Below are 20218 nucleotides of genomic sequence, written 5' to 3' on the forward strand. Positions count from 1 at the left end.
TTTTTTTTTTTTTTTTTGTTACCAGGGATAGAACTTGGGTCCTTACGCTTGCAAGGCAAGCAGAGGAACCACTGAGCCAAATCCCTGGCCCTGCACTTTGGGTTTTGAGTCTCTAATGACTATTCTTAGTGCCTGCCTCACAAGTGCAAGGACCAGAGTTTGATCCCTGGTACCCACCCCCAAAGCAGTGGTGATGTGGAGGGGACTGCTAGGAACTATAAAACAATATACACTGTATATTTGTGTCAAGCTGTATAAGACTCACTCTGTCATATTATCAAATGAATTCAACTTACAATTGTTATTTGTAAGTGATTCATTGCTTTTCTGTAACACCTTTTAAAATTCTGTTCTTGTGTTGGACTTCTGAGATTTTGACTATGATGTGTTGTGGTGAGGTTCTTTTCTGATTGTGGCTATTTGGAGTTCTGTATGCCTCAAGGATCTCTGTGTTAAATCATTTCCTCATAGGGCTGGGATTTAGCTCTGTGGTTCCACCACTTGCTTCACAAGCACAAGGTTCCGAGTTCCATCCCTGGTACCAAAATAAATAAATAAATAAATGAATAAAAATCAAAACCAAAAACACAATTACTTCCCCATATGTGGAAAACTTTCTGCTCTTATTTCTGTAAACAAGTTTTTTATGCAATATGTGCTGCCTTCTGATTAAGTCTGATTAATCTTAGATTAGTATTCTTTGCATTATGTAGGAGCCATTGGATCCATTTTTCATGTTTTTTTTATTTTTAAGATATCTCTCAATAATTCATCACTGAATAATTCATTTCTTCTAGTTCTGACAGTCTGCCTTCACACTGATTCCTTCTGTTGCTCATACTTTGAATGGAATTTTTAATCTCCTAAATTTCTGTTTGTGCCTTTTCATGGACTTTAATTATTTTTCTGTTATGGAAATTCTTTTTTTTGCATTGCTTCATTGTCTGCTTTTCAGTGATGTACTCTGGACACAGCTGTCTGATACATCTTTGCCTCTGTCTCAGAATTCCCCTCTCTTTGATTATTTGTTAGGGGAAGCTTCATTGTATTTGGCGATGGTTGGTAAGGGCTGGAAAGAGGACTTGTGGGGTCATTCTTATTGGGGACTGAGGAGTCCCTAGGTCTCATTGATTGAAACAGCTTCATTGTTCATTGGTCAGGAAAGATTTTCTGTTTATCTCCTAGAACGGTCTGGTTTCTCAGTCTCTCAGTATTTATAGATCTTAAACAGCTTCAGCTGGTTAAGAGATCTGGCGTGAAAGCCATGCCCTCACCTCTTGCAAGGAACAATATCTCCTTCAGGATAACTTTGCCAGGACCCCTGAAAGGAAGGCCCTTCATGATGGGCTTCTCCACAGACTGGATGTTTGGCAAGTTGTGTACCCTGCCTTCAAGCGCTCCCAGGTTAGGTGTAAACATGCAACTTCCTTTCTTCCCCTTCACGTCACGCCAGGCATGAGAGTCTTACTTATGAAGGAAAGTAGGAGAGTGCGTTCTCCTTTTTCGTTATAGCTATAGAAGTGTCATTCTTCTGAGTAACAGAATTTCAGAAGTTTCATTGTTAGGAAGAAAGAATCCACATCTTTTTACACTTTTTTTCCTCCACTAATCACATTTTGTAAATAGACACAAGGAATGAAAGGAAACAATTTTAAATCCAGAGAATACCACCCTGCCCAGGGTAATCCCCTGCATGAAACTTTCCATCAGTCTCTTTTAGTGTTTTTCTTTTTTTGTATTAGATCAACTGTTCATCTGATTTTATCATTTTCCTCTATTCCATGACCTGAGTATAAGTCTTAGAATATTTTGTAATAATATTTTTAAATTTAGAATTTAGCCCCCACCCCGTGTGTGTGTGTGTGTGTGTGTAAGTGTGTGTAATTTTCCATGAACACCAGCAGGAAATATTGTGGACTTTGTTTTGGTTTTGTTTTTTATTTTGCAATTGAGGTCCCTCACCCAAGGGGCCAAACAAAACGAACTAGAAAATCCAGTTATTTAAGCAACACTTCCAGGGAAAAAGTAGCTGACTTTATTTGGTGAGAAGAAGGCAGTTGAGAGAGAAAAATCCATAATTCTTAAGTGTGGAGATCATAGTTCTTTTATTGGTAAATTTAAAAAATGTAGCTGGTCATAGTGGTGCACCCCTGTAATCCCAGCACTCAGGAGGCTGAGGCAGGAGGATCGCTGTGAGTTTGAGGCTAGCCTGTGCTACACATGTAGCAAGACCCTGTCTCATAAAGCCAAAAAACAAGAAGTTAATATTTAGTGACTAAAGAATCCTAAACTTTCCCCACTTAAAGAGCAGAGATAGGGATGCAAGAGGACCAGAGAATGAAGAAAAGAAAGTCAATAGTGACAGCCAGCAGAACTTGGGAAAGAGGTACAGGGGAGAAATTCATTTCAAGAGAACAGCAGCCGTTACGTTTCAGCCAGGTTCCCTGGAGATGGGGTAAATGTGTCTTAAGAAGTTGAGCTTCTCTATACCCACACTGTGTGGGTGAATGTGACAATCTTTAAACTTGTCTTTGCTGAAATCTTGAGGAAGTTACAGCTTTGGTGGTGCTGGTAATGGTGTTCATCTTACAAACGAAAGGAAGTCCTTTTGCCTACTTGGCTGGGCTTACTGTATTACACTCAGGGGAAAACAGAATATTAACCTTTATTTCGTTTCCCCTAGACTTATCTTTAGTACAGTCCTTTTAAAAAAAAAGTCATCCAGTGCCCCACATGTTGTGCAGTGCCTGGCATGGAGAAGGCCTTCTGTCCGTGTTTGTTGGACAGTCTCCTTTGTCTCTGAGCCAGGACATTGTTCACCTTTTGTTTTCAATTAATTCATACTTTCAGTTATTTATTTAACAAATAATGAGTTTCTGTCCTGAATCGGGCGTTAGGGAAAACCGCGCATGTCGTGATGTAAGAGGTCACTGAGTTCTGCTGGCGTTGGTTGTTGTTTTTAAATTGAGGCCAAATATACAGCCAATGGCAGAGCACTTTCCTAGCATGCTCAAGGCCCTGCCTTGGATCCCAAGTGCTACAGAAACGAACTGTCTACTGTAAGTGGAGGTGAATTTCATGTAAGATGAATTGAGCCCTTTTGAAATGTACGATTTTGTGGGCTCACCGTTTTGTACAGCCACTCCCTCTTTTTAGTTCCGAAGCATTTTTGTCATCTGTAAGAAAATGCCATACCCACTAGACAGTCACGCCCTGTTCCCTCCCTGGAGACCCTGGCAACCACTCATCCACCTCCAGTTCTGTGGATTGTGTGTGTGCTGAGTGGTGGAGTGGACAGGAGTGACAGTGTTGCATTTCTATGTGGCCCCTGCCTGGGGAGGTCTGGGCAGGCTTTCAGAGAGCAGCATGGATTGTTCTCCCTCTCCCGAGCAGCGCCGTGGTCTGGGTGGGGTCAAGGGCTGTGTCCAGGAACCCCTGCCAGCTGAGGACCAGTGCGTAGAATGTGCTTCCTGACGCCAGCATGCTCTCTCTAGGATGGTTGGTCCCGATGTCATTCCACTGCCACATATCTACGGAGCTCGGATCAAAGGAGTGGAAGTGTTCTGTCCTCTGGACCCACCACCTCCCTATGAAGCTGTGGTGAGCCAGATGGACCAGGAGCAGGTACCGTCCAGAGCGTCTTTCTTTAATATGTTCACTGCAAGCGGGAAATGAGGCATCCCGGAAAACAGTGGGGGGACCGTCCCCTGCACATCGCTTTAAAGAGCTCTCTGCAAAGCCATGAGCTGTGAGAACATCAACTAGATAAGCCTTTTCTTTCCTGTGATGCAGGGATCTTCTTTCCAAGTGCCAGAAATATCAGAAGCTGCTGCGAGCCCCTTGGAACCAGTTGGTACACAAGCGACTCAAGGTAATGGACGTACTGTCACTGCGTAGAGTCGTGGATCTGTAGATGAAAAAGAGACAGAATAATCATCTGTCTGGTGAATGCTTGGAGGTCAGATATTCGTGGAGCAAGTGAATCAGCCTACATCCTTCTTTCCAGGGGCAGAAATGCTAGCAAATACTTGTAAGTGGGAGATAATATGTGAACAGGAGAGAAGAGATAGAATCTTTTATGACTGATCAGGCTAGGCTTAGGGACCTGTGAATTAGATTTGGGTTTAATCTTGCCTTCCTGTGTTTCGCAGTCTGCATTTTCTTTCTCCTGTAAAGGAGAAAACTTTCATTGATTGCAGAGTGGTCTGCTGTGGGGTTGCACCACGTTATGTATAACCTAGGGCCCGGTCATCCTGCTTTAACACTGGGTGAACACTGATGTCCAGCCCTGTAGTAAATCCTAGAGTCAGTTTATGTCTATCCCTGTGATTTCAGGGTATCACTGTTATGGCTTTCTCTTTAGGGAGGTTTTAAACATCCTAGAGAATTGTCCACGAGGACAAAATTGAAGATCATAATAAATAATGGATCAACTTTTAGCTATTTTAGATGGAGGTAATTTTTTAGCAGTAGCTTTTGGAATGGATTTCTGTTCCCCTCCATTTTTCCCTCAATTTTGGTCCCAGGGATTGAACCAGGGTCTCATGCATGCTGAGTTGCACCCTGAGCCCCCTAGCCCACCCACCGTTTGTCTTGACAGTGAGGAAGCAGAGCTCAGCTCTTCTAAGTATGTTTGTCATTCTTCCACTTAGAGACTTCTCCAAACCACGACTTGGGCTCCCAAATGATATGATTTTATTTGCTGAGCCGAAGTCATCCAATTCCAGGGTAGTTTCACAGATTGGTTTAGTGGCCACAGCCCAGTGCCCCTACGCAGGGCATCCTGAAGCAAGCTTGGCCTGAGTACGTAGTCAGAAACCATGACGTGTTTTGAGTTTCTCAGTGTTGCCTTAGGAAGCATCTGTGGAGAGGATTTAGAAAAAGCTGATGTCCTGGCATGGCTTCTTGGCTCTTGGGCTTCATACTTCTTGTTTGTTTGTTTTGGGTGTGGCAGGGTGGTTGTGGAGAGGCAGGTTTTCCCATAGTGCTGGGAACTATGACCTGGGCCGGCAGCCTAAGCAAATGTTATTATCTGTATTTCTCTTGCCCTGGCAGGTTTGAGCTCACAGGTGTTTCCTGCCAAACATTTGGAAGCCTTCAGCTGGTGAAATAATTTATGTTTCTCCCATTTAAAATGATTCAGGTGGGGACATTTCTAGCACACCTGGAGAAGAAAGCGCATCCTTACCGACTCCCAACTCAAACCCAGTTCACCCCGCGAGAAGCCGGAGAGCCCTGCCACCCCTACGGACCAGATCAAAGAGTGACCCTGTGCTCCACCATCCCGAGGAAAGAGGTGATGCCCTTCCCCAAGCTCTTTTCAGAGCACTGTGCCCATTTGTCTAAAGGTGCCAGGTAGAAGCAGCTGTTTATGTGGCATCTAGAAGGAGATTGAGAGGTCTTGGGAAAAAAAGGTTCTGCATTCGACATTGAATTAGAAATATATATCTTTCACTTCTTTTATGGCTGGCAGAATGTTTTTTAAGTCACTCATCAAAAACATTTGGTTGCATCTGAAACCATGCTAGGTATTCCAGGAAGAAAATTATGGAAACCTAGTTCTAATTTCTAGCTGCTTGCAACCCTGTGGGAATAGTCAGAGGGGTGTATGTTTGCACCCCTTCTTTTGAAGGTAAGTATTTGCTATCTTTTTTGCTGTGTGTGTCAGTTGAATTCTTGAACTATTTTAAGAACTTTGAATAATTTGAAATACACACAGTTTGTCTCCTTCCCTCTCCAGTTTGAGTTTGCCATGTATGTAGATCTTATTTGAATAAGTTTTTTTTTTTTTTTTTGGTACCAGGGATGAAACATTATTTGAATAAGTTAAAAATAAAAAAATAACAGCATTCAGTCTTTTTTTGAATATATGAGTCCATATCCATTTCCCAATATCTTGTCATTATAGAAAATTGAAAAGAATGAAGTAAAGGAAGAAAATGAAAATCTCTGATTTTATCAGTGGGGTGTTCTTTTAGGGAACTAGTCTAGTTGTTGGCCTCTGCTGTTCTACAACTCCAATACTCCTACCCTTTCTAAAATGGAGCTTTGGCCATCCTCTAACTCTGCTGTCTCCCGGCTGTGCAAGCCCTTGCATTGCCCTCTGTCCCTCTGACACTGTGTGTTGTTTGCCACAGCTCTGGACTGACCCTGTGGGAGCCATAGAGAATACGCCTCGTGTCTCTGCAGCGCTGGGCTGGGGAGGAAGCCTCACCTCCCGGACTGAGCGTCCTCTCCATGCAACCCCTGCTGCTGGGCAGCCTGGTGCTGATTCCCACACTCACCTGCATGGTGGGAAGACTTGAGCTGGCCACCTGCCAGCTTCTGTGAGAACTTAGCTGCTTGCCCTGCTGAGGGAGATCTTTCTGGAACCCCTTCACACTCTGCAGTCTTACAAGGGCAAGAACGATGTGATGGCCCTTTGGATCGTTTCGTGTGGGAGGCCCCAGGTTGCCTTCATGGGAATGAGCGTAGATCCTGACTCTGCTCACATATGCGTGTCTTTACCATGTGTTTCCAGAAGACTCTTGCTCTCTGTAGCATGCAGATGGCAGCCTTGGAGGATGACCTCTAACCTCAGTTTAGAGCTCCTCATGGCTACCTTTCTGCAGAGGAAAAGACGTGCTCCTCTTCTCCACCCGCTTTCTTACCTCGGCTTCCTGAACTTTCAGTATCTAATTTCCCACTTAGGCCTTCATAGATTGAAGTGGCCAGTGCTGGATACACTGAGGGGTGCTGGCTGGTTTATGGACAGACACATGGAGACCTGACCTGAGTTTCACTTCAACCACTGCTCGGCGCAGTACCATTCTGCTGGTCTTTACACCCTTGTTGCTATAGGTAGTCATGGAAATTAGAGTTACTGTGGATTTTCCAGGTCCTCTGTTGCCTTCAGGAGTGGTGTGTAATCTTTCTGCATCTGTATTTTCTATAATAGTCAGCCATAGATCTACCTCATAGCCATGGTGTGAGCATCGGTAATAGAAGTCAGTACAGTGCCTTTGAGGATGCTTAAGACAAAGGTACTGTCTCAGTGAACATGGCATTACATTCACCCCACAAATCTTGTCTCTCTTCACTCTCTCCCTCTCTTTAAGTGACTTCTACGTTCCAGAACATTCTTTCATCATTCAGCCATATTTTTTTCTGCTTGGTTTGTCCGTTCCCATCTATCTGCCATACTCCATGAAACTCACTTGATTATGGTTTGCATTCTGGATTCTACTCTCTGTCCTCTGTCTTGGCTAAGGTTGTGTTTTATGTGACACTGTTAAATGTCTCAGAACATACCTGATTGAAAGAGCGCTCAAGGAATAGGCTTATGTCATACTGTTGTTTCTTCCTTTCCCTTCCGTAAGATGAAAAGCAAGATGTGCATGACTGTTCACATTTGTCACATGCTTTCCATGGTGAGTTTTGTGGCCTTTGTTCAGAGGGGCTCGGCCAGTGGGTTCATGTTGTTTGTCTGCCCACAGCCACCCCAGTGCTCAGCTGCGAAGCTGCAACACAGACCGAAAGGAGACTGGACGTGGCTGCAGTGACCCTGAGGAGAGGGCTGAGACCGAGAGCACCACGATACAGGCCCAGGTCTCTGATAGATTACAGGTCTTACACAGATACCAAGCTGCTGGTGGCCAAGTTCCTGGAGCAGTCCTCCTGCAGTATGACCCCTGACATCCACGAACTTGTAGAGAACATTAAATCTGTTCTGAAGTCCGATGAGGAGCACATGGAGGAAGCGATCACAAGTGCCAGTTTTCTTGAACAGGTAGTTTTATTATTGATGGTGAGCAACACTCTGATAACTGGTTCCCATAGTAACTTGGAACCAGCTTAAGTGGTTTCTCTGATTTCCCAGCCAAGGTTCAATAAGCTCGTGGTCAGGGAGCTGGGGTTAGGAGGCCAGGGGAAGGGGAAGAAGACTAAACTTTCCTTTCAGGCTTGGTGATGTTTTCACAGTGGTTTCGGCACAAGGGAAGAGAGCCCAGTTTTCTGGGAGGTAGGAGTACTTCTGGAAAGACGTGGGGTCTGGGCAGCTCAGACCTCATTCAGCACTGATTTCCTGAAGGGAAGAGTCCTCTGATGGGCCTGTTTCCTCAGCCCTTTGAGGACAATGGCATAGGTGAATCTTAATATTGGCAAGATTCTGGGAGCTGTTCACATTTCCACAAATTGCTTGGCCCTGTAAATGAGCCAACAGGATTGAAAGGAAAAGGGAACTGAGCGTGGTGGTTCATGCCTGTAATCTCAGCACACGGGAGGCTGAGGCAGGAGGGTAGTAAGTTTGAGGCCAGCCTGGGCTACATAGTAAGGCCCTATCTCATAAAAGAAAAGAAAAAAAAAAAAGTAAAAGAGACTGTATTCTGAACAGAAGTAACCTATGGAAAACATCAAATTGGACATGCCCGTGGTCTGTCTGCATGTTAGGTTTCTGATCTTTAACATGAGGGGTCAGATGCAATGGTGTCTGTGGATGCACCTCTCAGTGATAGAATTCCCTTCTGCTAAGAACCTGTTTTGGAAGCTGTCACCTTTTGGGTGACGGTGACTCCTTTCCCATGCTCAGTGGGGTGGGCCCTATTGACGTCAGCACACAGGGGTCTGTGGTCTTGGGACGTTTATGACAAAGGTACTGTCTCAGTGAACATGGCATCACACTCGTCCCACAAGTCGTGTCTCTCTTCACTGTCTTCCCTTCTTTAAGTGACTCCTTCATTCCAGAACATTCTTTCATTACTCAACTTAAGTTGACCTGCACTAATTCTCAGAGTAATTACCACCTCCAGGATCCTAGGTAAAATTTTAAGGCAAGTTGAATAAATCCTTTTCTGTTCCCCCTTTCTACCTGCTGGGCTTTTCTTTTTCTTTCTTTTTTTTTTCTTTTTATTGAGTTTATTGGTACATTCTAGGTATACAGTACAGTTACATTCATCATTGGGATCTTGTACCTCTACATGACAGGTCTTGGTTCTCATTTTTTCCCCTTGTCCCTGCCCTCCCTTCACCCCCTTCCCCCCTCCCCAATTACAAACGCTTTATTTCCATTTTTTCATTTTCTCATATTTTTTTCTTTTCCTTTATTCCCTTTCCCCTACCCTTCCCACTTTCCCTACACCTTTAGCCCTTTTCTTCCTATTTCACATTGTTAATTATCTCCTTAGGCTCTTGTGTACTAGGGCTTTTCTTACTGAAGCAAAGCCAGAAGCCAAATTCTCCCCCTGTCCTTCAAGGACCCAAGTGAGAAGAGTTGTCTGATTATTTGTAGGAAGAGGTCCTTGAACTCCAGCCTCTATCTGGTTTATTTTCTAAAGGAGTGGGAAGTCCGAGGCTGTGGGTCAGGCTGCAGTTGTTAGCCTGCATAGGAGAGACCCGTGCATCCTGATGACCCTGAGCTATTCCAGTTGTCATTTTATACTACATCCCTCTGTTCAATCTCAGTGGTCCAAAACACAGGTGCAGGCATCTGGAAGGACACCAAGCTTTGATGGGGAAAGAGCTGGAGTATCTGCCTGGCAGTGGGTGGACCTTTTGCCAAGGCTCACTCTATGGGAGAATAGGCTGGGCACTCACGGTTCTGTACATGCTGCAGTTACAGATGCTTGGTAGATCCTTGTTCCCCAGACTGGTTAAACATTCAAATACTGAAATGATTGCAACAGACTCTGGGCCATCTGCTGGGCCCTTCCTGTTCTGAACGCCAGTGATGGGGCCTCATGATGCCACATCCCTCCACAGACAAAAGGAAGCCAAGGACATTGGCAAGGGACTTTTCATTTCTGATTCTAGCCAGCTTTGCACACTTTCACTATCTTCATTGATTAGGGTGAGTTTTTAGGTCCATTTTGATTTTTTCCCAATAGAAAAAACTCTTGTCCTAAATTACCATGTATCACAGTCAGTTGTAATGGATGTTGGAGTTTCTTAGTCAAGAGACAAGGACAGGCCACAAAGACAAATATAGTTAGTAGAGAGCAAAACTTAATATCCTATCTTTTCAGAGATAAACCTTTTAATGACCTTAAATGCTTAGACTAGCATAGCGGAGAACCCAGAGAAATGATTGTTCTGGGACACTAAGTGGTAATAAGTCTCCTGAGTCCCAAGGTACTAGCACCATGACAGGTCCTATAGACATGGCTGGGCAAATTTCCAAAGTTCTTGTAACTGGACAGTTCTTGTAACCCTCCCTCGTCTGTGCCAATTGGATGAGGAATTTCCCATCATTTGGCCAAAGTTGTGTGTGTGATACATTCATTGCAAAACAGATCTAGCGGTAGAACAATTGTTAAACAGTTTTTTTTTAGACAAATAAATTGGCTTAGTTTTTATGTTGTTTATTGAACAGCTATCTGATCCATCCAAGGCCTTGTTGGTTTCGGTTGACATTTTATTAACTCGTTACCTGACCGTGCCAGTAGTTTTCAAATTTTCAAGTGCCTTGGTTTCACTGGGTTCTTAATTAAAATTACTAATGCTCAGGCTTGCCTGCATTATCAGTGTTAGTGGTAGAAATTCATACACCTGTGACCCCCACACTTCCACAGTAATGAGACTCACTAGCTTGGGCCACAGGGAGACTGGAGAAACATGAAGAGGAGACTGTTAAATAGGAAGCAAGAAATTGCAGTTGACCAGTTAGTAAGTGGGCAGGGATGTAGTACAAACAATAGAAAACTTAGAGGAAAACTTTTAGTTATTTTAGAAAAGAGACAGCACTTAAAAGTACCTCTGGGATTCCAAGTAGGCTGTACCTTGAGAAACCACTCTTTTCTTTTCTGAAGCACTTCAACATTAAAGTGGACTGGGAAAAAAAAAAAACATACATTAAAATACAGGGGTGGATATGAGAGGCAGGTCAGAGGGCCGGCTTGGTGAAGCTTAACCTCTCTACCTCCTCTCCTTGTTTTCCCAAAGATAATGGCTCCATCACAGCCCAGCACGTCCCAGGCCCATGTGCTACCCTTGAGAAGCCAGCCTGGCCTGCTGCACCTGTGGAGCTGCGGGGACCTAAGCACCTTCACTCCTCCCATGGGGAGGCCCAGAAGCAGCAGGAGGCCCCGGAGAGTGGAGGCTGAGCGGCCACACAGCCTCATCGGAGTCATCCGCGAGACTGTCCTGTGAACCAGTGGGGAGAGAAGGCCGCTTCAAGGACAACGATGCCCCTCTTCCCTGCTGTTCCCTTGCTGGGAGTTGAGGTCATCCTCTGGGAACCCCTTGAATATGGGGCATTCTGGAGCCCTTCTGTTCCCACTCTTTGGCTCCCCTTTTTGTGCACTGAGGGACCTTAAGAGTGAGCGAACAGGTTCTTCAGGCCTCTTGGGTTTTGGTGCACCGAGATGGAGGGGAAGACAGTGACCTCTGTTCTCTGCTGGTTTTCACAGCATTCCTGAGGCTCACACGCCCCGGTGTGGGCAGACACTGGGCCAGTGGTTCTGTGCCCACCTCACCCTTCCTGTCTCTCCTCATCACCAAGTTCTTACCCTCATTGGAAGGACAGAGCTGCTGGGCTGCTATTTATAGATGCCTGAGGCCTTTCTCTGCTTAGTGAGAGAGGAATTGGCAGGAGATGTGATGATTAATCCCCGTGTGACTGCAGTCCCCAGGCCTCCTTTTAGGTTTCCCTCAAATCACACTCTTTAGGAAAAACAGGAAGCTTTTTTCATTGTCAACTTTTAATGAAAGACATTTAAAGAGAGAATTATTGTTGATTCCATGTATTTGTGCTTGCAAAACTAGAACACCTAAGGCAGAATAGAGAATAAAAATGTTTACTTTGGACCCCTGGGCTCCTTGTGCAGTATCTGTGTATGTTCAGAGGGCCAGGCCTTACCTGGAAGCTTTGGAGCATGGAGCCGTGCTGCTCAGCTTTCCTGGGCAGGCCACCAGGCCAACTTCATCTCCAAAGCACCAAAGGCCATGGGCAGTAATGTGCCCTCCTGCCTTCAAAGAGGTACATTTTAGTGGGGCCACAAATAATAAATCAGTAAAGCAATTACAGATTGAAGATCAGTGGGAGGAAGAAAGGGGTGGTCAGGGAGAGCTTCTTTGAGGACCTGACATTTGAGCTGGGACTTTGAGCACCACGGAAGTAATGAGTGAGAGGGAGAAGCCGAGAGTACTAGAGGTGACCACAGACAGCCCTAGAGGCTTACAGGATCCATTTCCTGCTGACGGTGAGATACAGTGCGTGGAAGAGTTTCGAACAGAATGACAGATTTCACTGTTACTTCCAAAAGATGGCCGTGCTGCACGGGGACACTTCGGGAACTGGATGCAGAGGCCTCGTGGTAAGTGGAATAGTGGTTCTTGTTGGTCGGTTTCTGTGTACAGGTATTATGCTAAGGGCACCCCTTTCACGCTCTTCACAGCCTAGGTGGTGGGAGCTGCTACTGTCCACATTTTACAGTGCGGACTTTCCGAGTCATACAGAAACTAAGGGGAGAGCTGACTTTCACATCCAAGTAGGGCAGCTCCAGAAGCCCCTCTGTTCCTTAGTTTCCCCTGTGGTGGCAGCGTGCAGCTCCCTGTGCATCTCCTGTTGCTGTGAGAAACTGGCCAAGAGCTCCTGCTGACCCCTCTGGCTCCCTGCCAACGACCCATGCCAGCCTTGGAGGGAGAAAAAAGAGAAGGGAGGAGCCTTCGGAGGTGCTGAGCTGTGAAGTTGTGAATGTGAACTGTGGCAGCATCCAGAAAGGGGGGACAGTTGAAAGTTGTGAACACGCCGGGTCTGGCCCACTTCGCTGGAGTCAGCTGTTTGGGGAGAGATTTGAAGAGGATTCCCAGAAGGACATTTTCTCCAGTCCCACCTCTGCCTCAAGGCAGGCACATGGTCTTTCTTTTCTGGACGTCTTCACTGTCAGCATCGGAAGCCACTGACAGGGTGGGAGGTGAGCTCAGCTCTCGGTCCTCACTGCAGCTCTGTGGGCTGACAGTGTGGGCTGCCCATGACCCGGGCGGGTGGTTTCTCTCCTCACCTCTCCAGGTGAGGCTGGGAGCTGTCAGCGCACCAGTTGCTCCTCCCCCACGGCTGGTGAGAGAAGGGGCAGCCACACCCGTGTTATCTCACTCAGGTGCAGCTGGACTTTTTCACCCAGTTTTGGCTTCTGCTTTTTCCCCACTCTGGGATGGGAACCCCCCCAGCTCCAAGCTGCATCTCTTCCCACCTCTCCCAACCCCCTCCTGCTGTCACTGCAAACCTCTCCATGTACCAGGAAGGCTCAGGGCGGACAGTAGGTGTGGGCAGCATCTGGCTGTGGTCTTGGGAACAGGCAGAGATGCTGTCAGCCATACCGAGGACAGGGAACTCTCCAGCAGGGGGAGAGGATGACAGAACCTGAGGACATCACTTCAGTGGACGTCAGGAGGAAGCAGGGACCCATCTCTGCTTCACAGAGTTGACCCAGGAATCTGCAGTGTTCCATGCAATTCCAGGACCTGAAGGTGGTATTGGTAAAGTCAGAAAATTGACCTCTTTCTTCCTCCCCTGACTTTAGACACTGTGAAAGTGTGTGTGTGTGTGTAGAACATCGCAGTATCTTATATTTATTTACCTCGGAAGAGAACCTAGAAGTCACATGATTTGTCTCTTCATTGGTTTTCTTCATGTCCGTTTGAGCATTGGTAACGTGAGTCCCATGATCGTGGGTTAACTGAATGAAGTGGGTGGGGAAGGCTGTTCTGCATTCCAGTCCGAGGTGGTGGTGAAGCGTTTCCGATGGTTCCCAGAGAGTGAATGAGCACAGAGGTGCCTGCAGTGAGCTGTCACTGGTGAAGTAAGTGATGGCGATGTGTGGCTAGCTGCAGCATGTCGATCTGCCCCACCGGGGCATAAGAATGTGGTCCCCACTTGATGAGATTGTTGTGGCATAGACGTGGCCTCTCCTTCGGGATTTTGTCACCTCTGCTCAGCCTTTCCAGCCGGCTGTGTGTCCACGTGTCCAAGGCCAGAGAACAGCACTTTCTCAGGCTCATACACGTACCATTGATCTTTTCACTATCTACGTAGTTAGCCGTTTCCAAAATATCATAGAGTTGTAATCATAGTCTGCAGCCCTTTCACTTACTAATATGCATCGAAAGCTCCTCGTGTCTTTTCTTTTCTTTTCTTTTCCTCATTGAGTTTATCAGTACATTTTAGGTATACAGTACAGGTACATTCATTATTGGGGCCTTGTACCTTTACATGACGGATCTTGATTCTCATTTCTTCCCCGTACCCCCGCCCTCCCTTCACCCCCTCCTCCCTTTCCTGTTACAAAAACTTTTTTTCCATTTTCTCATATTTTTTCTTTTCCTTTACTTCCTTTCCCCTACCCTTCTCACTTCCCCTACACCTTTAGTCCTTTTCTTCCTATTTCACATTGTAAATTATACCATTTGGATCTTACATACTTTTAGTTTTTCACACCAGAGAAACTATTTGGTATTTACACATTTATTTATTTCACTTAAAAGTATGACCTCAATATGCATCCATTTTCCTATGAATGACTCTAGTTTTTCATTCTTTATGCCTGAGTAGTACCCCATTTTATAGAACAACCACATCTTTATTTAGTCTCCAACTGATAGTTGGGCTGTTTCCAAGTTTTAGCTATTACAAACTGTGCTGCTCTAAACATGGGTGAGCATATATATCACTGTGGTATGATTCTTTTAATTCTTTTGGAAAGATACCCAGCAGAGGGATGGCTGGGTCAAATGGAACCTCCAATCCTAGTTCTTTGAGGTATCTCCATAGTGATTTCCATAGTGGTTGCACCAGTCTGCACTCCCACCAACAATGGAGAAGGGTTCCTTTCTCCCCACAACTGTGCCAACATTTAATATTGGTTGATTTCTTGATGGCAGCCATTCTTTGTGGGGTGAGGTGGAATCTCAGTGTTGTTTTCATCTGCATCTCTCAAATGACCAGTGATGTGGAACTTTTTTTCATATATTTACTTGCTGCTTTTACTTCTTTGTCTGAGAAATGTCTGTTCATTTCAGATGCCCATTTTTGAGTCGGGTCTTTACATTTCGGGGGCAGATTATTTTGAGTTCTTTATATATTCTAGATAAGAGCCTTTTGTCTGAGAAGCAGCTGGTAAAAATTTTTCCCACATTGAAGGTTGTCTCTTAACTCTGTTGGTGGTGGCTTTTACAGTGCAGAAGCTTTTTAATAAGATGAGATCTCGGTTGTTGATTCTTTCTGCTAGTTGCCATGCTAATGAGGATTTGTTCATAAAGTCTTTTCCTATGCCAGTGTCTTTGAGAGTTCTGCCTAACTCATCTTCCAGCAGATTTAGTGTCTCTTTTTTAATATTTAGATCTTTAATCCACTTGGATTTTAGTTTAGTGCATGGTAAAAGATAGGAGTCTAGTTTTCATCTTTGGCAGGTTGAAATCCAGTTTTTCCAACACCATTTATTAGAGAGGCTATCTCTCCTTCACTGAGGATGTTTGGCTCCTTTGTCAAAGATGAGGTAGCTGAGTGCATCTGGAGTTGTTTCTGTATCTTCCCATCTATTCCACTGACCCTCAGGTCTGTTTCTTTGCCAGTACCATGCTGTTTTTATCACAGTGGCTTTGTAGTATAGTTTCAGATTGGGAATTGTTATACCCGCTGCCATGTCTCTGTTGCCTAAGATGGCTTTTGCTGTTCTAGGTCTCTTCTGGTTCCAAATGAATTTTTGGATTATTTTCTCTAGTTCTGTAAAATATACTGTTGGAATTGGAATTTCAATTGGCATTGCATTGAATCTGTATAGCAGTTTTGGTAGTATGGCCATTTTCACTATGTTATTCTTCCTACCCAGGAGCAGCGGATATCTTTCCATTTTCTTATATCCTTTTCGATCTCTTTTTTCAGAATGCTGTAGTTTTCAGTGTAGAGCTCTTTTGCTTCTTTCGTTAGATTGATTCCTAGATATTTCATTTTTTTGGATGCTATTGTGAAAGGGATTGTTTCCCCAATTTCTCTCTCAGTGAGTCTGTTATTTGTGTATAAGAAGGCTATTGATTTTTTGAGTGTTGACCTTGTATCCAGCTACTCTGCTGAAAGTGTCATTTAAGTCTAGAAGTCTTTAGGTGGAATTTTTTGGGTCTTCTATATAGAATGTCATATCGTTAGCAAATAATGACAGTTTCACTTCTTCGTTTCCTATCTTTATGGCTTTGATTTCTTTCTCTTATCTAATTGTTGTGGTTAATGTTTCCAGAACTATATTGGACAGGAGTGGTGATAGTGGGCATCCTTGTCTTGTTCCTGATTTGAATGTGAAGGTTTTCAGTTTTTGGCCATTTTATATGATGTTGGCTGTTGATTTTTCATAGATAGCCTTTTGATATCAAGTTGAGATAAAGACCATCTATTCCAATTTTCTGCAGTTTTTTTTTTATCATGAATGGGTGTGAATTTTGTCAAATGCTTTTTCTGCATCTATTGAGATGATCGTATAGTTTTTATCCTTGACTCTGTTAAAATAGTGTATTCCATTTATTCATTTACATTTGAACCATCCTTGCATCCCTGGAATAAATCCAAATACGTCAGGGTGTATGATCTTCTTGATGGCCCTCTGTATTCTGTTTGCCAGTATCTTATTGAGGATTTTGCATCTGTGTTCATTAAGGAGATTGGCCTGTAGTTCTCTTTTTTGGTTGATATCTTTCCCTGGTTTTGGAATCAAAGTGACACTTGCTTCCAGGAATGAATTTGGAAGTCTTGCTTCCCTTTCAATTTCATTGAAAAGTTTAAAGAGTAGTGGCAGTAGTTCTTCTCTAAATGTCTTGTAGACCTCAGCAGTGAAGCCATCAGGACCTGGGCTTTTCTGAGTTGGTAAATTTTAACTACATTTTCAATTTCACTGATTGTAATTGGGGTGTTCAGAATTTTTTATCTTCTTCGTTCAACTTTGGTAATTCATAAGTATCTAGAAATCTCTCCGTTTCTTCTGTGTTTTCCATTTTATTAGAGTACAGGTTCCTAAAGTAGGAATTGATGATCCTCTGGATTTATGCTGGATCTGTTGTGAGTTCACCTTTTTCTCTCCTAATTGCATGGGTCTGAGCCTTTTCTTTCCTTTTTTTGACAGGGTTGGCTAATGGTTTATCGATTTTATTTATTCTTGCAAAAAACCAACTCTTCAGTTCATTGATTTTTTTTTGTATCATTTTCTTAGTTTCCATCCTCCGTGTCTTTTCCTAGCTTGGTGCTTCATTTCAATCCCTTTCAAAAATCATTTGACTCAGCATTCATAAAATGACTCTATTGAGGTAGCTGCTCGAAACTCTTGTCCTCATCTTTGAACTTTGTCCCCAGTCCCACTGGGTCAGAGCTGAGCAGAGGGTCCCCCCTAGCCTGAGTCTCCCAGTTTCCTTTGGGCCTGTCCTGTGAGGTCTGCAGTGACAGCAGTGACACTGAGGGAGAGGCCTGGGAGGGAGGGAGCAGACAGCCTTCCCTTTGCACCTGCGTCTCTGTCCCTGTGGCTGCCTGCGAGCTGAGGCCCCTCACAGAGGCCCCAGTGCCAAGAGGCCCTCGAGATTAGGAAGAACTGGCAGAGGAAGAGGGAGCTGCTGCCAGGCCTCCCCACCCATAGGGAGAGGAATTCTGGAATCAGAACAAAAGAGCCCATCTCGCTCTCCCTCAGCACTGGAGGATGCAGCTGAGAACAAGGAAAGGCTGAGGGAAGAGGCCCAACAAGGCCATCTTTGTTTACAGAGTGCTTCTCCTAGCAGCCTCTGCAAGGCAAGCCAAGCCTGGGCCAAAAGGCACCACTTTCTTCCATTTCTATCCCTCTCCTTCATTCAACAGGTATTTATTCAGCTACAGAACTCCAGGCAGTAGTCCAACAGCGCTGAGCAAGAAGGGGAGACACAAAAACAAGTAATAAATACAAAGTTAGCTTCTTCTTGGCTGCTTCTCAACAACTTCTGGGCCCCAAGGGGAGAGGGAGCAGCCAAGTGAGGGGACTGTGGAGACCAGGGCCTAGGCTGCTAGGCAGGACCCACATGCCTGTTTATGAAACAAATCCCGAAGTCCTACAGACCTGGGCTTGTGGCAACTGGCAGCGCACCATCCTGGAAGTTCTTTTCAAGTATTTGTGACACTTTTTAAAGGCAGCAGAGAAGCCTTTATTCTGGCAGAGACAATGGCATTGGGGAGAAAAGTCAGACTTAGTGTTGAATATAACAAGAGCAGTTGGACCCACAGAGGAGCAGCGATGGGAAAATAAATGGGACCGGGATGATTCTTAACGGACCGACTCAATAGGGTCCTTGTTGAAGCAGGCTGGGATGGTAAGGTGTCAGGGCGGAGCGTGGAGAATAGGGGCAGATCTCAAGCTTAGGGGAGTTCTTGCTAAACCTTGACTAAGCAGACCCAGGACAGAGTGAGGAGGAGGATGCAGAGGAGCCTGATTCAAGTTTAGTCGAGGAGAAAGTCTTCATCCTCTTTTTCTGATTGGGAGCTCCTACCACACTGCCGGGAACCTCAGGCTTGTCCCTATCCCAACAGAATGCCCTTTTCATTCCAGCAGCTGACAGGATCTCTTGTGTTTTGCCCTAACAAAGGAGCCAGAGCCAAAATTCAGCATGAGTCATTGTTTTTCTCTCACCCAGAGGCTGTAGTTTGTAGAAGCTTTTCCATTGTCTTTTAGCTGCTGCACATGGATTCTGGTCCAAAAGGAGTATTTTTCATGGCAATCAGGGGAGATACATTAGGTCGGGGGGAATTCCAGGCAAGGAACGTTGCTGGAATTACTCTTCTGCTATGAGCTGTGTTTCCTACTGGTCTTGTATCTGTATGGAAGAGACAAGCAGGATTTCAACAATATCATACCTGCAAGATCAGGCATCAGGCAGAGCTCTGCTTCCCTGTTAAGTAGGCGAGGATCCCACCAGCCAGAGTATCTGATTTGTGTGAGATGGCATAACCCGCAAAGGCCAGCACGGCAGAACTTCTGTCTGTGTCTTCTGCTTCTGTCAAAATAGATTTTGTTCTCTTCCCTGAACTCTGAGCCAGGAAATTTTATAGGTAAAGAAAATGCACCACAGGAACTCATAAAGGACTGAAGCATTAATACCAGGGTTTCACTTAAAAAGTTATAATGCATATTGCGAGCGCTCGTAGGACTGTTTACCAAGCCAAAGAAATCTTCACAGTCACGTTCACAGTCTTTTACCGGTTCCTGCAACTCCCCTTGCTTTCTCTTGTTTTAGTGCATGGCTGCTGTCTCTGGTCCATTGTTGAAGATGACTGGCAGTAATGGACATCTGAGCCTTGCTTCTTATCTTAGAGCAAACGCTTCTAACGCTTCCCGGTTAAATTAGATACTGGCTAGGACAAAGATACTTGAACTGTTATCTTGGAATGGCATCCTTGGTTCCTACTTTCTTGAGTATTTTTTATTTTTTAATTCTCACAGGACTTCTGATGTCTATCAAAGCCTGTCTCATCGTCTGTGGAGATAATCATAAGATTTTTTTTCCTCTTTATTAATATGGTCTAAGATAGTAATGAATTTCTAAAAAGTCTATAAAATAATGAATAAACCTCATTAATGCATGGTTTGTTATTTTCATAATATGTTGGATTCTGTTTGCTAAGATTTTATTTAGAAGTTTCATAGTGGTAATAGTGGTACCTGTCTGAACGTATTTTTATGCTTTTATTATATGATTGGGTGTCAGTGTTATATCCGCTTCACAGAGTGCGTGAAGGCACTTTTCCTTTCTGTGCTCTGAAATAAGGAGATAGCTGGTCTTTGAAAGTGTAGAATTTTTTGTGCTGGTGCTTTTGTAAGGGATAGTTCCTTAATAAATTTCTGTATTTCTTTTGTGTGAATTGTTCAATTCAGAATGTTTCTAGTGTTACAAGTTATTTTCTTCTTTTTTGTGTGTATTTTTGGTTTCTCCTATTTTTCATGGATCTAGTTAGCTAATGATTTGTTTAATGTATATTTGTGTTTTAAACTAGGACTTTATTTCTGAACTACATGTATTGCTTTTCTATTGTCTTTTTGTTAATGTCTGTTTCTTTATTTTTTGGTGTGTGCTTTTTTGATCTTTTTGTAGTATTGAATTGGAAATTTAATTTATTTTATTTTATTTTTCTTAATAAAGTGTTCAGTGCTGTGGATTTTCTTATTGTGCCTTGAATTGCATCCATCAAGGATGATATTTTTTCCTTCGGTGTGATTAGGGATGCCTCTTGGAGAAAAAGAATACAAAATCAGGA

At 44.2% G+C, this 20218-nt stretch overlaps 1 protein-coding gene across 1 annotated transcript in view; it reads left to right on the top strand.

The window, feature by feature from the left end:
- The window catches only part of Fam189a2 (family with sequence similarity 189 member A2), a 75605-nt gene extending 63827 nt beyond the window's left edge, over window positions 1-11778 (top strand). Inside the window, exons 7-11 of the mRNA XM_010605875.1 lie at window positions 3495-3624; window positions 3793-3871; window positions 5144-5296; window positions 7476-7768; window positions 10915-11778. Of these exons, the coding sequence (XP_010604177.1) occupies window positions 3495-3624; window positions 3793-3871; window positions 5144-5296; window positions 7476-7768; window positions 10915-11121 (862 nt within the window). The 3' untranslated portion in view covers window positions 11122-11778. The remainder of the gene's footprint in view (window positions 1-3494; window positions 3625-3792; window positions 3872-5143; window positions 5297-7475; window positions 7769-10914) is intronic.
- The last annotated feature ends 8440 nt before the right edge of the window (window positions 11779-20218 follow it).

The sequence above is a fragment of the Fukomys damarensis genome, unplaced genomic scaffold (genome assembly GCF_012274545.1).
Source record: "Fukomys damarensis isolate Sample0158 unplaced genomic scaffold, DMR_v1.0_HiC HiC_scaffold_31, whole genome shotgun sequence".
Lineage (NCBI taxonomy): Eukaryota > Metazoa > Chordata > Mammalia > Rodentia > Bathyergidae > Fukomys > Fukomys damarensis.